Here is a 21,233-nt window from a genome sequence, read left to right on the forward strand (position 1 = left end):
TATATACACACACTGAGTTAAATTTAGAAAGGCCAAATTGTATATTAACCGAAAATTACTAAAAATATAACTATATACATCTCTCTGTGTATATCTATATCTACATATAACAAAAATATTATAATTTTTCTCTTTCACATTTATCAGCATCACTTTTCAACCATGAATAATTTAGTAACATTTAGAATAATGCTATATGTTCAACAAAAATATTGCTAAATGTTCAATAAAAATATCTATTTATATAACATCTTACCATGTACATTAAAATGTCATGTTTTCCCAAATTACATTTTGCTTTGCAGGTCAATTTTTTTAAATACCCCCCCCCTTTAATTCATAATAACAATAAAAATCAGATTCTCTGATTACAATAAAACACTTTTTCTAAAATCATATAAAATACATTGCTAAAATGGAAATATGTTAAATTGAAATATGTAAAACAAAGAAATTTTTAAAACATATGTAGACATACTTATCCCAACCAAGAGTTCCTATCTCTTCAATAAGGCTTGAATAGAACTGGGGAGGAGGAGGTAGTGCACATAACTCTTGTCTATTCCTTAAAGCAACTTCCTGTTTAAAAACAATAATAATCAGTTGTGGAATGCCAGACAATGAATTGTACCTGATTACAAAACATGAATCATAATCTTCTTAGTGTCTAACAAAAGTGTTCATTATTTTATAGAAAATCTAGGTGACCCATTCCCCTTTACATGAAAAAGTTAAAGGAATACAATAAAGGTCATGCAAAATGTCAATTTTTATACCAAGAAAAGAACTTAAGGTTTTAATATTCTTCTGGGCTATTATGCCTATCAAAGAAAAAAGATTTTAAAAAATACTCATCTTCAAGGCTTCACTATCTTTCTAATCCCATGCATATGATGTTTGATATAAAAAACCAGGTGCCTTTAAACAAAAGGCTGAACTCTAACTATATTAACTAGATTGATATAAATTACATCTTAACAAACCTGCATTATCACAACAAATACCTACCTGCAAATTTCTTTCATTGACTTATATTCAGTATTACTCTATAACCTGGTAAGTATGTTATTTTGTTATTCAACTAGCTAGATGACAGTCCCTTTTCCTTGCTAGGCCCACTTATGAAGGCTTTAAAATGGTTTATGAACTAAATTAGAATGTAAACTTTTTACAAGCAATGCAAACAAACTAGAATTGCTGAGGCTAAAAATTACTAGTGACTTTGAAGTTGCCAACCTCAACAAGTATCTCATGTGAAAAGTAAAAACATATATAGCTACAGTTACTTAAATATTCATATGGTCAGGATTATCAAAAGATATTAAAAGTTGAACACCCTTTATGTGAAAATTCAAAATCACAAATTTTAGTACCGACCTGACACCAAAAGTGAAAAATTCCAAACCATAAAACTTTGTTTCAAGCACAAAATTATTAAAACTATTGTCTAAAACTACCTTCAGGCTATGTGTATAAGGAATATATTTGAGTCTTTATTTCACTTTATATTTGAGTCTTCTCCCAAAATATTTTACTATGTATATGCAAATATTTCAAAATCTGAAAAAATCCAAAATCTGAAATATTTCTTCTCCCAAGCATATCAGATAATGGATGCTCAACTTAAATAAAAATAATGTCAAATAAAAAATTAGTCTCAATAGAAATAATAGATGAGAACAAGCTGGAAAACTATGAACACTTCTGGTAAACATAACCACAATAAAAACCTGAAAATTTTATTCCTTTAAGTATATGTTTTAGATTAAATATAGATTATTATTTGTCCTTATACTTTTTTCATTTAACAAGGATAGGATATTATTAAGTTGAGGTAATACTAGAAAGAATATATTTTACAAAAGAGAATTTCAGAATTAGAACTATTAACTGAAACTACTTCAATCTAATTCTAAAAAAATTTAGGATGATAAAACCATGAAACCAGATCTGTAAAGCCAAGAAATCAATATGGATTTAGAGGGTAAGCTCCTAATCTTCTTAGTGTCTAACAAAAGTGTTCATTATTTTATATTTTATTTATATTTTATAAATTATTTTATAAATTAGACCTAAATGTCTAATATTATCTAAAAATAGCTTGGTGGGCCACAAAATTAATTTGTATGATTAAGATTATCCTCCACTTGTCACTGAATGAGTTAATACAGTTCTTTGAATTAATAATTACCCAGTATTTCTTTTGAAGTTTTTTTTATTCAGAAATATTAATTACTGAATATCCATAAATATTGAAGGTAAGAATAAACTTGGTCAATAAAAATGTATTTCAAACCTAGGTTTATATCATTTGCCTTCCACTGTGGGTCAGGACAGTTATTCCTACTTTAGAATCTTAATAGAAAATAAGGCAAAGGCAGAGAGACAACCACTTTTCACAAAGGGGACAAAGGGACTTGGTAGAGAAGATTTAACATATATACTAAATTGCCACAATATGCCCAGTTATTACTAGGAAATCCATAGGAGATTTATAAAATTTCCTGAATAAGTTCAATAACTACTCATTTCATTTGGTACCACACTTAAGAACTCCAATGTTGATTATATTCTAGGAATTCTACTACTGACAACACAGCCTAAGAAACAGACTAGTAATTCTTACATATTTAGGTATAATATCTTGAATGAGCAATAAAATCACCTATTTTACTATGATTCATAAAAAATGATAAAATATAGGATCTCCTTTTTTATTCAGAAAGGCAGCACAAATATACTAAGTAAAATGCTGTAAATCAGAAATAAATTTTAATATCTCATCTTAAAGTAATGTTTCTTCAAAATGACATAACCAATAGCTCTATTACTTACAACTCAATAAAGCTACTTTTAGTAATAAGAATTTAATAGTGTATATAGTTTTACTCTGGTTCCCTCAGACCTTATATTTGTATAACATTAAAATTATTAAAAAAAAGATAAGAGAAAAATTTCAAACTTTTTTCCAGTGTCAAGGGGATACAAAACAAATATGCTTTACTTCTTCACCTGATCATTTTTAAGGTTATTATATCGTGGTCTTTGATGACATTTATAAACAACTTTGGGTTTAAAAATTCATAATTTGAAATTTAATTCAGAAATTAATTTTAATCTCTTTATTCTGACCCCAAGCATTTTTAAGTTCTACCTCAGAGGGTTATTAGAAGGATTTTTTTTAAATGACTCAAAAAAATCTAGCAACTAAGTTTTCAACGTGTGGCAGTTGCTACAAAAAATGAAAAAGTCTCAAAGAAAACCATGAAAAAATATCCAAGTGCTTTCAATTGTTAGAAGCAATATAGGTATTATAATTTTAATATAATAATAAACATATATATGGAAAAACAACATAACAAGTAAAGCATAACCAAAGAACATAATAATGCTAATATCATTAGAAACCAATATTTCAAAGTAAAAGACACGCAAGCATAAAAACAAAGAAGTGAAAAAACTCAATGCCAAATCTGAATTGGAAATAGCAACATTAATGGATAATTAATTGTAATTCTTCTAAAATGTTTTCCTAGCTTTGTCCACTGAAAGAGTCTAGAATTAGTAATATCAATGATTACTTCACTTTCCAGTCACAGCATCCCAATACCATTTCACACATACACACAAAAGAAATCTATGGTTTTGGAGAAATGTCTAATTACAGTTCTAGAGTAAGATGAGTAAATGAAGCTAGAGCATAGGAGGTTTGGTTACATTAAAAGAACTGAGAAGCCAACATGAAGGGGCTTACACCAACCAAAAGTGGGATAATTTAAGCATCAAAAAGAAAATGAGTGCAGAGCATAAAAGTTAATCGAATATATAACAACTCATGAGTTCATAATGACACTGAAAAGAAAAATCTTTAGCTCCCTGTAACAGTTGCTAGGCACCAACTCATTATTCTAAAAATTGATCTTAAAAAAAAAAAAAAGGAAACGAAACAAGCACTTATCCTATCTTCTAGTACGAGCTGTACCTCAAATTAACCGAATAACTATTGAGGGTTCTTCTCTACAGAAGATTTTCAGATAATAAATGCAGATGACAGAATTATTTTTAAAATATCATCATTTATAAATTCTAATGAAATAGTGGATTTAGGCTATTATTTATACTGGATGCTAAAATCACTCTGTGATAGGCTGATGGGAAACTCTGAGATGGATCTAAATCTACTGATCAATCTTTACTAAAAGAGAAATTATGGGACATCATGTAACTCCTATTGCAATATAAGTACACAGCACCAAGTATGCTTATTAAAAAAAATGAATCCAAATCTACTGGGACCTCTAGATCTAACTGCAAAATTACAAAGAAGATAAAAGTTGAGTACTCCTATTCTCAAAATGCTGGGGATAAGAAGTGTTTCTGGATTTTAAATTTTTTCAGATTTTGGAATATTTATAAATACATAATAAGATATCTTTAGGATGAGACTGAAACTTAAAGAGAATTTATTTATTTCATATGCACCTCATACACATAATTTGAAGCAATTTTTTAAAATATTTAACAATTTCTGCAACAAACCAAGTTTCATAGTGTGAAATTTTCCACTTGTAACATGATGTCAGCACTCAAAAAGTCTGAGATTATGGAGCATTTTGGATTTTCCGCTAAGGAATGCTCAATCTATAGAAGATTGTTTAAACGAATCCACAAATATCTAACAAACTAAATATATAATGTGAGAAATTTTACAGGACATATAATTTGGTTTATTCAACAAGTAGATGACATAAGAGAGAAAGGGTAAGATGGAGGGGAGATATTACTATAAATTAAATATCATATAAATCTTATTTAAGACTAAAGACATTAATTTATTGTGTGGACCTTATTTGGATATTGATGCAAGCAAAGCCACTATAAGGAATTATTAAGTTCACTGAGTCTTCACTGAGTCTCTTCTTAAAAAAAAAAAAAAAAAAGTAGAAGGAAAAATATATATAAAGGTTAGATTACAGGCTCAAGATATTCACTATAACCTTCTCTCCTCTTTTGTTTATGTTAAAGACCTGTGTAATAAAAAGATTATAAGTAAACAATGTCTACAAGATAAACTAAATAATCAACTATTTTATGCAAAATTAATTAACTGACCAAACGACCTATTGTTTGTAACTGAATATATTTAATGAAGTCCAAATTTTTCAGGGATCTGCAGCTACATGCAAAATTATTCATGCATCTTATTATATCTTTAAGTATAATTATCTAATCTCTCCCTAGATGTTACATTCTCCCATAGGCCAAGAATGCATTTTATTTCTTTAGCATCTATGCAACATTAGTATCAAAGGTACCAAGTTTATGATACAATGAAACTGATTCCTACATATAGTTCTTTCCTTATGCAATTCAAGGGAAGTACCATTCACATTTATGCACAAAGTAAAATAAAACAGTAAATGACTGGGAGTTGATAAGTTTTACATTCTAAGAGATTTTAAAAGTTTACAGAAACAAGCAAGATTTTAGAATATGGCAACGATATTAGAAGAAAAGATTCTTACCAAAATCATCTTCAACTCCATCATAAAACTCATTAGATCAGCAGAGTGCTGCATTCTCTAAATCAAAACATTTCTAATTAATTTAATATGGAAATAAATATTCTAATCATCAAAAATGGAATAAAATACAAACTGAAATGAATGTGAAAAAATACTGGCTATGTCTACAACTTAAAGGAATTAAGTAATAAAGTAATGGTCATCATTCCTACTATTTTTACCAATTTCATTTTGAAAAAAGTAATTAAATCCCTCAAATCTATTTTAGTGAGACATAATGAATTGTATAAGAATGTCATTTAAAACTTCACATACTCCTCTGTTCACTGCCAAGTTTAGCAAATCTAGCAAATGACATCATTATTTTAAGAAAGAGGAGGAAGAGGGCGGAGAAGGGGAGGAGGGGAGAGAGATGTAAATGGAAAGAACATAAAACATAAAAACCAGACAAATCTACATAATTTTAAATTTTTAATTATTATAAGTACTAACAAGTGTTTTTCAACAATATTAAATATTTTTGTCATTTCCTTGACCTTAAAGACCACTTATAGTTATTTTCTGTCCTTTCACAACTAGCCCATATTAATTCAAAAGGAGATAATCATTCAATAAAATAAAAGCTATTATAATAAAATGGCCAAAGGAAATAATCTCTAAAGTAGAATGAATATTTAGGAGTTATGGTTCCATTTCCTTGAAATCTTTCTTTCTTAAAATAACTATAGAATAAAAAAAAAGAAAGAAAGAAAGAAAAAGAAAAACGAGTTTTACATTGCTTTCTTAGAACTCAACAATCATTTCTGTGCTTCAAAATATTGTATTTTTGTTTTTTGTTGCACTACACTAACTCCACATAGTTCTTAACAAAGTCAAATATAAATCTGGTCAATCTTTTTAGATGAGAATAATAAGAATCTAGGATACTTCAACAATGCATGAAGACATACTTACATCTTAACATAGCTTTGAGCAGACATATGTTCATAGAATATAACTATACCTTTTTTTACATGGTATTTCTTTCCTTTAGTTTACTACAGACAAGTAACAAATTATATCAAGGGTCTATAAACTACAGCCAGAAGCTAAATTCAGCTTAATACCTATTTTTGTTAATAAAGTTTTTATAGGAATACAGGCATAAACTCATTTGCCATTCGTCTATGGTTGCTCGGGTGCTATAAGAAGGGGGTAGAGTAATTGTGACAGATTTATGGTCAACAAATCTAAAGATGTTACTATTATTCTTTACAGAAATAAATCTGTTAACCCCTTGGGCCATATTTACTGAAAATGAGACAAGAAAAAAAATAATAATATTCAAATGGTCTTTGACTAAAACAAAAACTCAAACTAATACTGAGGTCTACCTGACCAGCTGGAGGGCAGGGAGAGATAAGTAACTGACATGTTTTCTAGAAAACTTGTTGGTCAATTAGTAGAGGAAAACAGAATTGTACATTTTACTGTTATACGTAGCCTGTATTAACATTTTTTCCAGACTACACATCACAATAGATTAATTTCTTAAACTTCAGTGTACACTACAAATTGCCATGGAAATGGGGGAGGGGCAGTGAAAAACAGAAATTTAAACATTCCATTAAGAAAAAAAAAACTGCTGTAATTATTCTGCAACTATCACAGCCTATATTCTACAAAGTAAGTAGTTTATCTCTTGTATTTCTTTGTGACTCAGTAATGCTTTATGTTAGTGATTCTCATTGTTGGTTATCACACATAACTTGCTTGTAAGATAGAAAATATACAGGAAATAGGAAAAATACAAATGGATAGAAGAATCAAAAAATGCAATTCTACTAACATTTATTTTTCTATAAGAGACAATTCATTATTTTTAGTTGCTTCAATAACATTATGGAGTTTTTTGTTTGTTTATTGGTCGGTGTTTTGTTTTGTTTTGTTTTGTTTGGCTTTGTTTTGTTTAAGTTTCTCTGATTATTCAAGGAATTTTCAGGTACAGGACCATATTCATTAAGAATAACTAAATTAATCCTGCCTGTATCTCACCTTGGCTACCATTTCTCCTCTCATTATGCAAGTACACCTGATCCTAAGTGATTTCTCTCACACCTTTTCTGTTGCTATTCTAGAGCTAAAAGATTCATTTTTGTTATAGATATGCTACAGTGCTAAATGGGCCCAGGGTTTTTTGTTTTGTTTTGTTTTTGCTTTGTTTTGTATTTTTCCTGTCACCACTATTCAGTCTCAGGAGGAAAAAAACAAAAACAAAAACAAATCACCAAGAAAGCAACAAATATGAATAGGGGTGAATCCATTTGAAGGGCCTAATGGCTCAAGGATGAAAATCAGTTTCAACAACACAAATGCTACCTGGGAATCCGCTGAGGATTCCAGAAACCTTTTTTTTTTTTTTTTTTGTAGTTATAGATGGCATATCTTTATTTTATTTGTTTATTTTTATCTGGTGCTGAGGATCAAACCCAGTGTTTCACACATGCTAGGTAAGCTCTCTGCTACTGAGCTACAGCCCCAGTCTTCCAGAAACCATTTTGTGTAATCTATAGATCCTTAAAATATTTCATAGCCAGAAATGGAACCTAAAAACTTTAGCAACTATGAAACCACTTTGTATAACATTCTGCAAAGCAGGATTTTTTTCCATGCTATTTAATTGGTGTATTCTAGTTGTACACAATGGTGGGATTGTTACATATTTGTATATGCACACAATATAATAATATAATTTAGCAAATATTATTCCTCAGTATTTCCCCTTCCCCTTCCCCTGGTTCCTTTCCTATACTGATCTCCTTTTGATTTTCATGAGATCTCTCCACCCACCCACTTTTATTTTCCTTTTTCCTCTCTAGCTTCCACATAAGAAAGAAAATATATAACCCTTGACCTTCTGAATTTGGCTTATTTTGCTTAACGTTACACTCTTAAGTACTATTCATGTTCCTACAAATGACATAATTTCCTTCTTCTTTATGGCTAAATAAAACTACGCTGTTTATAATATATACCACATTTTCTTTATCCTTTCATCCACTGATGGGTCACCAGGCTTGTTGCATAGTTTGGTCATTGTGAATTGTGCTGCTATGAATATGGGTATGCATGTATTGCTTTAGTACACTGACTTTAACTCTTTAGGATAAATACGAAGGAGTGGTATAGCTGAGTCATATGGTGGTTCCATTCCTAGTCTTTGAGGAATCTCCATACTGATTTCTACAGTGATATACTAACTTAAAATCCCACCAACAGTGTAAAATTATTCCATTTTTCTCCACATCGTCTCTAGCATTTATTACTGTTTGCATTCTTGATGACTGCCATTCTGAATTGAGTGAGCTAAAATCTCAGTGTAGTACAAAGCAGGGCTTTAAAAAGTAAATTTAATACTTTCTTATCCTCATTTAAAGTACAAACCTTTAAAAGACTTACCTGTTGGACTATTTGATGGTATCCATTAAGTATAGCTTTCAACTGCCAACTGCATAGTAATCTAAAATTTTAACAAAACAAAATGGTTTTATTCATTGTTCAGAATTAAAATAAGAAAATTTATTTGTATGCTAACACAAACATGCACATATGATCAAAAATGACATAAACATAATTCTGACAAGTTAATAAAATTTTACCACTTATACTGTTGAAAGTCTTGTCTTCAAATTGTCAGTATTAATTTTACTTCGAAATATAAATAACCACAATCAGTAAATGACAGGCAAACAGTACATCTTTTTAACTTTAAATTACCCAAAGCAAAGTTTACTATTGCACTCAATTCTTAAAGGTAGGTTAAATAAAACCAAAGGTTTTGAGTACATCAAAATTGTATTTTAAAAAACATATACAGCAATATATTCTTTTTCAACTTCCAGATTAATGTAACCAAAAGAATACATACTTTGAACTGTATAAGTAGTGATAAGTTAAAGTTCATCTATCTACTAGGCTTACCTCACCTGCAGGTAAGTAATTTCTCTAAGGAATTATATTAACTTGTCTTCAACTTTTAAATCCTATAGGGACCCCATCTCCTTATGCAGAGCAGTTTATTCAACTGTCAATAGATAACATCCTCTCCAAGTATGCACTGGATTCCTTGCTACTACCTTGGTCACTTCATTAATTATCTTTTTACCTGTGATAGCCTTAACTTACTCTCTGCAAGTTTTTCTCCTTAATGAATAAGTATATATCATCTTGAAAAAAAAATCATAGCTCTTCCTGAAATGCACATGCCTTCCCTTTTCCTTAAAGTAGTTTATATTTTCCATTCCCTTTCTACCCACTCATCCAGTCAAAACCCCAACAACCCAGTTTCTTCGACTGCACAAATCTATTCATATCTAACCTCATCTTTGCAACACTCAGCATGGCTAACCATTCCTTCTTTCAATCCCTATTTAAAACCTACTGTTCAAATTTTCCTCTTTTTTTTTTTTTGCCAATCCTAGTCTTATAAATTCTATAAATCCCTCCCTCAAGATCCCATCACTGGCCTTCTCTTTTCACCCCACAGACACAGAAACTAGAAAATCTATTAATACTGATGGCTTCAACTTCTATGCCAACTGTGATTTTCACATATAACTTCACTCCAAATCTCTCACTCAGATTCCACACCAATATACTACTACTACTTACTAAATAGCTACTTCTGATGTTTTACACTCAATATATTCCTAAAAACAATCTCCCTTCCACTTTTCCATCTGTGATCTCTTCGTAAGCTTAATAATCTGAGCCAAGAACTTGGAAAGTATCCTCTAATCTCTTTCTCTCTTACTGCCACTTCCCATCACTCACAAAATCCTATCAAATCTACACCTAAATATCTCTGGATTCCTCCACTCTACTCCAGAGATATTTAGGAGCAGAACTGAGATTTGTGACAATGCCTAAATACCTAGTCTCATCTTCTGACTAGTTGTCTGTACCACCTGTCCCTATTTATACATAATTTATAACAGAACTAAACTAGATTTTTGCCACATTATATTATTATATTACATATAAATACTCAGTCCAAAGTTGGGGGGGGGATTTCTAATCCTTTTAAACTTCTATTCCGTTCTTATTGGGGAAGTATACACAATTATTGTTTACTGCTTTAAAAAAAATGTATTACCTCTGAAAAGCACTTAAGTAACAAGGAAATTACTTACAAATGCCACTGGTTTCAAACAATCAGAAATGTTTTGGTTTATTGATAGGATTCATTGATAAACATATTAGACAAAACTCTAGTCACCAGAATCAGTTTAAACACACTTGCCTATTCCACCAAGATACAAGCATGTCACTAAACATCACATCACCTTGCATTCTTCACTTGTAAATCTTCAGGCAACACTATTCTAAGATGGAAGTCTTTCCCCTATAGAGAAAATTAAAAAAAAAAAAAAATCACTCAAAGTTTCATCTTTTACTTAATGCTAAGACAAGTTAAACATAGAATCACAAAAAAGGCAGTATTTTCCAAAAGTTATCAAATTTACCCAAATTTTTTATACTTAAAAAATATAAGCAACAGAATACAGGATTTGGGGGGAAATATTTCATAAATGTATGTCAAAAACTTTGAAATTATTATAAAATCAAAATAATATATACTAGGACCTTGTTTTTAGAGAAAGTAACTTAAATACAAGAAATTCAACCTCAACACAGTTAGCAGACATATAAAAGAAATTTAAATGTTCTTAGGAAATAAACAAATTCCCTCAGGTTGCTCATGATTGCACTTACTAAATTTTCATAAATATATTACACAATTTAAATATTTCAACATAAAATACTTCCATAAACTGGAGTATATTTAATTTTTCCATACTAGTAAACCTTTAATAGATAAAAGCAGAAACATATTGTTTATTTTAATCTAAGTATTCACAAACTTACATATTTGAATATACAGAATTTTATTCAAGTTTCTTTTTAAGGAAAGAAAAGAGTGTTCTCTGAGAAATATATTCAGTTTTACTTTCTTTAGAAAGTGAATGGGTAAGCAGTTTAAACTTTATAACTTAAATAGGATAATACATGTGAAATTTGAGAAAAAATAAGCAGAAAAGACAAACAGGAGTGTAATCTTTTGCTTCAACAGTATAAAATGAAAAGAGTAATAAAATTCTCAAAAAAAAAAAAAAAAAAAACAATTACCATGTGGAATTTTAGCAGTCTCCCTCAAAGCAGATTCAAAAACAGAAGAACACAATTAAATGTACCCCATAACCTTTACTTTCATGGTAATATTACAGTTCTGACTTTCATTACATTTAAATGTCCTTTTGAAAAAATGAAACAAAATGTACTACTGACCTTTTCAAAGGTCAAGTAACAATAATTCACTATTTCATTAAAACACTAAAAGGTATTATGTAGCAACTTTAACCTAACTTTATAGATATCCCACACATAGGTGTAAGAACCTATGTTCACAATTCACAATTTACCTGAGGAACAGTATAAGAATAAAATTCCAAAGTTCCCTATTTGTGAAATCCAACTATTTTAGAGGTCAAATGACGTGTCACATACCACAATACTTTTCTGGTTCAAGAAAATGTCCAAATTTAGACTTTTTGTAGTTAAACCACCTGAAAAAATATTAACTCTTCCCCAAAAGCAGATTTTCCAAGCTTACAGGGAACAGAAGATTAATGTGAACACAAAAGTCAAAGAAACAGTCTTGTAGAGGAAATGATTTAAAAGCAGAAGACAGTAAAAAGGTAGGTAAAAAAAACACCTTTTGGAAACTGAGCATTAGGAAGAAAAAAAGACTGGAAAACTTAAGCTCTTATATGAGAAAATAAGAACATAATACTCCCCTCAAAAGTTCCCCCCCAAAACCATCCATTAAACAAACTGCATTTTTTCTTTACCAGTAAATAGTGTATTATTGAACTAGGAATTTTATAACTATTGTACATAGTCAAAATGTTTAACAAATAATGTTTCCATCAATCCAAAGTTACCATGAAACAAAAACAGAAAATGAAGATCAAACATTTCAGATGACAGACCCAAGAGAAAACCCAGACTAAGATCAGAAAGTGTTTTTTTCTTAAAGTAGGAATGAATGAGCTATTAAAATGGGAGAATAAATTTAAAAGTGTCCAAGGAAAAAAGTTAAATAAAAATTTCATAAGGAGTAAAAAAAAGCAAGAAAATTACCAAATGAGAAAAAAAGTAAAGGCCATCAAAGAAAAAAGGTTGAAGATGAAATCTGGCAAAGAAAGTCCAAATGCGTAGAATTGGAAGACTTAGAGAAGAAGACAAGAGGAAAAAATATTTAAAATTATAATCCAAGTATACTTTCTGGAAATCCACATAACAAAAGTGACAACTAGACACAAGAAAAATGACTCAGAATGATCCACTCTGAGATATATCTTAATATAAGACTTTTAAAATAAGGAAAAAGTTCAGTCTTTCTAGGAAAAAGTCAAAACACTTACGTGGGCAACAAAATAAGATTGTTATCAATCATCTCAAAGCAAGATTAAAAAATTAAAAAGAATGAAACTAAAATTTTAAGAAACTAAAGTGTTTCTGCTTTTAGGCAGGATGAAGTAATGGAGGCGGGATTTACCTAGTCTACCTTAATTTAAAAACAGGACTAAAAATATGTAAAAATTGTTTTCAGGCATTAAACAATAGGCAGCACAGGACATTGTTCCTTGAAAGAAGAAAACAAATTAAAAATCCTTATAATTGGCCAGCCTTACTCCCTGAAAAATATTTAGGTCACAGGTAAGGATGAGGAAACAAGCTAAACAGCCTCCCTAATCTAAGAGAGGTTAAGTTAGAGGAGGCCAAAGCATGTAGAATTCACAAGATAATTAAGTACCAACAAGAAGAGAGATACAAAGAAAGGGACAAGCACACACAGAGAAAACTCCCATGTACTTCAGAGAATTTCTTATGTGGGAGACTTCAGCATGGATGTGAGAAAACCATTTAAACTGAGAACCATAAGAAAAGGTGATGTAAGTATTCTAGGAAATACTGTATAAGCAGAATATGCAGAAAGGTATTGCCTCACTGGCATAGCCAAATTAAACTAAATTCTGTTCTGGTTTTGCCTAACAAAGCTTAAAAGCAAATCTTGAAAAGATTAAACTCTTTCCAAGTAATTTAACTGTAATGCACAACAAATCTCAAGAATATTTAGAAAACAAGAGCATCTAGCATGCACCAGGTAGATGTCATATCTGACACCAATTAAGATATATTAGGTATGCAAGGAAGAAAAAATACGAACCATAATGAGAAGAAAAATCAAGAGAAGCAGACACAAAAATAGCATAGATGATAGAACTGGTCAAAAAATAAAGCAGTTTTATTTCATATGTTGAAGAAGAAAGAGGAAAGCATGATCACACTACATAGAGGCAGGAAAGATATAAAAAACCTGAATTAATGAAATGAAAAAATACAACATCTGAGATGAAAAATATGCAAAATGGTATAAACAGCATATGAAACCTTGTAAAAGATATTAGTTTACTTGGAGACATAGCAACAAAATATACCCAAAATAAAACAGGAAGAGATGGAAGGGAAAAAAAATGGGACCAGCCCCACTTGGAACTTAAAGTGGCTTAATAGGCACATAAGTATTGGAAGTCCCCAACACATGAGAGAGGAAGGAACAAATTTCTAAAGAAATAACAGCTAATGTTTTTTTTCCAAATTAAATGAAAATATAAACTCACAGATCAAAGAAGTTCCATAAGCCATAGTGGGAAAAAACATGAAGAAACTAGATTCTACACCCAGTGAAATTATCTTATAAAGGCCAAATAAGCACATTTTTTCGACATAAAACAGCTAAAAGAATCCATAAGTAGCAGGCATGTACTAACCTGAAATGTTAACAGAAAACCTTCAGGAACAAAGAAAACAAGATGCACATGTGAATATATATAAAAAAATACCAGATACAGCAAATATATAGGTAAAGATATAAGATCTTTTATTTAAAAAATATATTTTAGAGGATAATGACTTAAAAAAAAAGGTGAACTGACTGTCACAAAGCAATCTGAGCAATGAAATAGTATTAGTTTATAAACCAAAATATAAAATAAGTGCCCATAAATCATACTTGTGTAAATAAATAATTTAATGAATAAATAAGGGAGAATAAACAAATTTCCCATGCAGCATTTCAGATTAATCATAAAAGGGAAACTAATTCCCACTCTTTAAGTTGGGACTGCTTATATTTACTTCTTTTCGGAGAGTATAATATTAAAAAGGGAGCAAACAGTGACTTCAGTGAAGAAGCCTGACAAATACTACATCAGCAAAATGATCAAGGCCAAGATCAATCATCACCAGTGATATTAATTGACTGTACCCTTAATAAAATGAAATGGTACTTTAACTCTGTGATCTTCCTCTTAAAAACCTACAACCCTAACTCAGGAGAAATATCAACCAAATTCCAATAAATGAATATCCTATGATAAATCTAACTTGTACTTCCTCAAAAAATCAAGCCATTTCATATTCATAAAAGAGTCAAGGTCATCAAGAACATGAAAAGTCTAGGAAATGTCATAGCCAATAGAAGCCTAAGAAGATATGATAACTAAATGTAAGGTGGTATCTTAGGTGGGATCCCAGGAGAGGGGAAAAAAATTAGGTAAAAGTAAGAAAATCTTAATGAAGTATAAACTTAATAAATGTATAAATATTAACATCAACCAAATCATTAATCATTAATTATAACACACCATACTAATATGAAGATGTTAATAATAACAGAGGGCTGGGTATAGTTCAGGGGTACAGCACTTGCCTAGCACACTCAATGCCCTGGGTTTGATTTCCAGGACCAAAATAAAGAAATAATAGGAGAAACTATGTGGAAAAGGCAATGGGGATAGAAATGCAGTATCACCTATTCAAGTATTCCTTAAATCTAAAACTATTTTTAGTTTATTAATTAAAAATAATCATTTAAACCAAAATTAATAACCACATTGGTTGGGCTGGGGATATAACTCAGTTGGTAGAGTGCTTGCCTCGCATGCACAAGGCCCTGGGTTCAATCCTTAGCAACACACACAAAAAATAAATAAATAAATAAATAACCATATTGGTGGGATTATAAGAGAAAGTATGTGACAACAGCACAAGGGCCAGCAGATAAGAAATGAAACTATACTGTCGTATGATACTGGGCTGGGGGTGTGGCTCAGTGGTAGAGTGCTTGCCTAGCACATGTGAGGCACTGGATTCGATTCTCAGCACTGCATATAAATGAATAAATAAAATAAAGGTCCATCAAAAACTGAAAATATATATTAAAAAAAAAGTACACTGTCACAAGATTCCTTAGGGAAGTGGTATACATGAAAGCAGATGGTGATAAGTTAAAGATGCATACAGTGAGTCCTAAAGAAAACACACACAAAGAATGAAGGATAAAATCATATAGCTAATAAATCAATTTTGCATATAAAATAAAATCCTAATATTACTTTAAAGTAGATCATGACAATTTTAAGATATATACTATAAACTTTTAAGCAACTACTTACAAAAACAAAAAACAAATACTTCTATGGCTTTGGTAAGTCCCCTGAAATTCTTGTGTTGGAAAGTTAATCCCCTAAATCATATATTAATAGCCTATGGGAGATAATTAACAATTACAAGAGGCCAAGAGAATTGAGCCCATATGATGCCATTAGTGACTTGATAAGAAGAGCAACAGAGACCCAAGCCAGAAATCTTGCTTTTCACACCATGTGAAGTTCTCTATCATGTAAAGATGCAACAAGAAGGCCTTAGCCAAAGGTGATAAGAGGCTAGCATCATGCTCCTGACTTCTCAGCCTCTAGAACTATTAGTTAAACAAACAGCATTCTTTATAAATTATCCAGTCTGCAGTACAAAGTTGTAGCAACAGAAAACAGTCTGACAAACATATAGTAAAAAAGCTAACAAAGGAGATGAAACAGAATCATAAAAAGAACGTGTATGTAAAATGTGAATGCAGGAAAGATAAGGAAAATAAGAAATGTAAAATGCAGGAATATAAAAAAAAGAAATGTAAAATGCAGAAAAATAAGGAAAAAATAAAGAATACATTAGACAAAAAGAAAACAGTAAAACAGAATATTTAAATCCAACCATATCAAAAATCACATTAAATGTAAATGGTCTAAGCATGCCCAAGTAAAAGGCAATGATTGTTAGACTCCATAAAAAAAGCAAAGTCCAGAAAGAAACTCACTGTAAAGATCCAAATGAGTTTAAAGTATGGAAAAAGAAACTAAACCAAAGAAAGTTGGCATCACTATATTTGTATTAGAAAATACAGATTTCAGAGAAAAGATTATTAGGAATAAAAATGGTCATTTCATAATTACAAAGAAATCAATTTTCTAAGAGTTTATGCCCCTAAAAGTTTATGTAAATAATAACAAAACTTCAAATTATGTGAAGGACAAACTAATAAAAATGAAAGCAGAAACTGAAAAACTGAACAGGAGAAGAAACGTGAATGTACTAAGAAACAAAACTGACAATAGTACACTTTTCTATTGTATGCACGTACAAATACATTACCAAGAAATCCCACTATTATGAATGATTATAATGTACCAGTAAAAATTTTAAGCGTAAAATTAGAAAACTTACTAGTTGGAGATTTTAACACCCCTTCACTAACTGATAGAACAAGTAACAAAAATAAGGGTATAGAAAAACTCAAATAGTATTATAAATCAACTTGATCTAACTCATATTTATAGAAAACCCCACCCAATGGCAACACAATTTTTTTCAAGTATAAACAGAACATATACCAAAATAGACAAGATTCTGGGCCATAAAATAAGTCTCAGTAAATTTAAGGGTTAAAATCATACAAGTTTGCTCTATAGCTAATACAATATTAAATTATAAGTCAATAACACAAAGGTATCTGGATAAACCTGTATCCAGATGCCCAGAGAAAAATAGATAAGGCACAAATTACCAATAGAAGGAAATGGAACAAAAAAGCATTTAAAAAATATATCCATGAATTATCTGACGACTTCTACCTTTAGGAGTTGGTGCCTGATGTCATTCCTTTTGAATATGGACTGTACTTGAAGACTTGCTTCTAACAAATAGAATAAAATATAGGTAAAATCGTGTGACTTAAGAGGCTAAGGAAAAAAGATAATGTGCAGCTTTCTGCTTGTTCTTTTATCACTCACTCTGAGATGCTAGCTGCTATGCTGTGATGACAGTCAAGCAATATTATGCAGGTCCAATGTTGCAAACATGAGGCTCCCTGTCAAAAGCAGAAGACTCAAGACACTAGCTGTATGTATGAATAATCTTGGAAGCAAATCCTCAAAATATTCAACCTTTGAATAATCAAAGTCATCATCTTGGCAAACAACTTTCTTGCAAGTTCGTGACAGACTCAATCAAGATTTACCAATTAAATCGATCCCAAATTCATGATCCACTAAAACAGAGATGATTAGTGTTTGTAATTTTAAACCACTAAGGTTTGGAATCATCATACTGCAAAAGATAACCAATAAAAGAAGTATCATCACAGATCCTAAAGACAATAAGGGACTATTATAAATAATTTTAAGCTCACAAATTTAAAAACCGAGATGAAATGAACAACTGATAAACACAAACTACCAAAACTCATTCAAGAAATAAGAATCTAATAATAGAAACTTTCACCAAAAAAAATTTAAAACTTTCTAGTAAACAACTCAGGGGTTCAAAGGAACTACAAATAGAAATTCCATAACTTCTAAAAAATGATGATGAGAAACACTACATGTCAGTATGTATAAGGGCAACACCTGAAAGGGTGGGGGGGGGGGGCGCTTCTCCTCCCCTTTTCTCCTTCCCCTGCCAGCTGTTACCATGGGGCCCAATTGGTAACTTTCCTTATCTTAGAAAGGTAGACATTTCTGTGAAGCTCAGTTCAAGGCCAGAGGCCTTGTGTATACATTTCTACAAACTACTAAACTGGATAAATGTTTGTGAGGGGTGTCCAGCACCTGGAGTGCTAATTTCTTCCAGGCTAGTGGCCAAGTAAAATAGGGCAACACGAAAATAGGGAGTTTATCTACATTGAACTCTTTTGTAGAGACTCTTTTGCTGACAGTCCTAAAATCAGCCATGGTGAAAATTTCTGGAGAAGCCCAGTTAAGATTTGTGTGTGTGTGTGTGGAGGAGGGGTGCCACTACAACATGACAAATTTAATTCAAGATTTTACATCAAAATAATGGGGAATGAAGGAAGTATAAAGTACATAATTACACATACCATTAACAATATTTGAATATGGACTCTAGGTTAGAAAAGGTATTATACCATAATTAAATGTCCTGCTTTTAGTAAATGTACTATGGTTATGTATAAATGTATCCCTGTTTTTATGAAGTGTATGCTTAAGTATTTAGGGATAACAAGAGAGTGTGTCTAAGGTTTAATTTCAAATGGTTCAGGAAAATAATGAGTAGATATGCTCCCACAAACACATTCCATACTCAAGAATAAATCAAATGGGGCAAATGTAAACTGATGAATTTTAGTAAATATACTAGAATTCTTTGGTCACCCTTGCTACTTCTCTATAAATATGAAATATGCAGAAAACATTTTTAGACAAATAATGTTTAGATTGATATAAACATGCTGCTTAAACTGGGAGCTTTGGCCCACACCTTTAACTCCAGCTATTCAGAAGGCTGAGACAAAAGGATTGCAAGTTCAAGATCAGCTTAGGCAACTTAGGAGGACTGTTTCAAAATAAAATTTTAAAAGGGCTAGGAAATGTAGCTCAGTGGTGAAGTGCAGGCCTAGCATGCAGGAGACTCTCGGTTCAATTCCCAGTAGTCCTAAGTAAATAATTATGAAAGCTATTTAAGGAAGGTACAAATTAGAATTGTAACTTTGGGCAAAGGTCATTAAAAATTTCATCCAATTCTGATAGCTGCACCTTTTCTAAAGGATGTTAGCAGATGCAGACACATATATAAAGTATTTCCCTCAAAAACTGCCTAAAACTCGGTGTAACAGGATTCCTTTAAAAAATAATAATAATTTAATGCTACTTTTTCAACTTTTCTAACCACTGTATGAAATCAAGTAGTATTTTTTTAACTAGGTAATTCAACAATTGAGGAAGGAACGGTAGGTTTTTCTTCCATATGTAATAATGAATTTTAATCTCTACTTTCTGTGATGGTCACATGAATTTGAAAGCAAATATAATCTTTCACTAATCACAGAACATTCTGATTAACTTCATCTTCTGAAACTCCTTGGGACAATTTTCATTTAGCAAGTGGATTTGATAATGCACTCAATATTTTTGAGACAGGTTTTGAGAACATTTCAAAACATAAAGTAATTGCTAAGATATCATCCCTATCCTTAAACAGTTATGTATGCTGTGCTGGCTGGGAGGAGTGAAGGGGGCAGGAATGAGTGTCATGTTCAGAGAGGAAAAGTCCATACTCAAAATCCTAACCTAAGATATCTTCCTACAACGTGAAAGGAAAATATCCGGGATTGGAATAAGCCTGAGTTTAAGGGAAGGTGATGCAAGATTGTGGACAAGTTTTTCAACTTGTCTCCCCTGATCTGATTTCCTCAATTATCAAAACCAGAATATTTTTCTGCCACAGGGCTGAGGCTTGAGATACTGTGCCTGGAAAACGCTCTACAAACTTCAAGACCTTGCACGTGTTACTAGTGTAATGAACTCGGTATGAGAAGGCTGGAATCGGTACAGGTAATTAATTCCGTTGTTGTTAAGATTTCCTACAAAACCTCGCGACTAGAGGTGCTCAGGTACCCCGGACTCGGCAGAGGAACGAACTGAGGTTTTCCCCCCAAAGAAACACAAATAGCGGGGGCTTGCGGGTGACCAGCACCGAAAGGAAGGGAGACGTCGCCTGGCGAAGGAAGACGGCCAGAGTCAGGCTCCCCGAAGCCGCTGTCCCCCCAGCGTCTGGGACCCCTCCCGCACTGTCCCACTGCATCCCCTCCGGTCCGGGTCGCTAACCCCCGCCCGTCGCAGACTCCGGAGCCCCGGGCGCCGCGCTGGAGGCTCTTTTAGCGAGAGTGCAACAACTGGGCGAGTACCTGAGCCGAAATGAATCCCTCATACACAGTTTTCGCCCGGTTCTGGGGCAGAAACAGCGGGAACTGGCGCAACAGGGTCCCCTCCATTCCCGCCAGAGCGCCACAACGCCGAGCATGCGCAGTTCCTCCGGCGCCCGTTGGCCCCGGTCCCCGCAGCCAGTTTGGCGGGAAGAGCGGGACTTCAAGGGCGGAAGTGAGCCTCCAGGCCCCTGAGCCCCATCTGAGCGCCTGGAAGAAGGCTCTCAAGCCGCAGGTCTGGCCGCTGGGGATCCTTCTAGTCTTGATTGTTCAAATAAGTTTTTGTTGATTTTATTTGCTTTTATTGAAAGACTGCTACAACTTCTGGGTTGCATTTCCTCCAGAACTGGTGGATTTTACAGCCTGCATGTTGGACCAGTAATGCACTCCCCTTCTTCGCTGTTGTTCTCATTCCAGAGTGTCACCTATAAGCCCTCAGCATGCACTATCACTTATTCTGTATATAATAATCAATAAATTATAATACATTCAAAATATCACGTACGTTGCAGTATAGTTCTATGCTTTACCATTTTTAATCAGAT

At 32.0% G+C, this 21,233-nt stretch overlaps 1 protein-coding gene across 2 annotated transcripts in view; it reads right to left on the reverse strand.

Annotated features, from left to right (window-relative positions):
* Fancl (FA complementation group L) overlaps window positions 1–20,764 on the reverse strand; it is a 62,832-nt gene extending 42,068 nt beyond the window's left edge. Inside the window, exons 1-5 of one of the 2 annotated variants that reach the window (XM_076833274.2) lie at window positions 20,671–20,764; window positions 10,850–10,908; window positions 8,964–9,024; window positions 5,526–5,582; window positions 479–579 (exon numbers count right to left, since the gene is read on the reverse strand). In XM_076833274.2, the coding sequence (XP_076689389.2) occupies window positions 479–579; window positions 5,526–5,582; window positions 8,964–9,024; window positions 10,850–10,908; window positions 20,671–20,757 (365 nt within the window). In that variant the 5' untranslated portion in view covers window positions 20,758–20,764. The remainder of the gene's footprint in view (window positions 1–478; window positions 580–5,525; window positions 5,583–8,963; window positions 9,025–10,849; window positions 10,909–20,670) is intronic. The other variant, XM_076833275.2, reaches the window with a different exon arrangement.
* Window positions 20,765–21,233: the final 469 nt, after the last annotated feature.

Source organism: Callospermophilus lateralis, chromosome 14 (genome assembly GCF_048772815.1).
Source record: "Callospermophilus lateralis isolate mCalLat2 chromosome 14, mCalLat2.hap1, whole genome shotgun sequence".
Lineage (NCBI taxonomy): Eukaryota > Metazoa > Chordata > Mammalia > Rodentia > Sciuridae > Callospermophilus > Callospermophilus lateralis.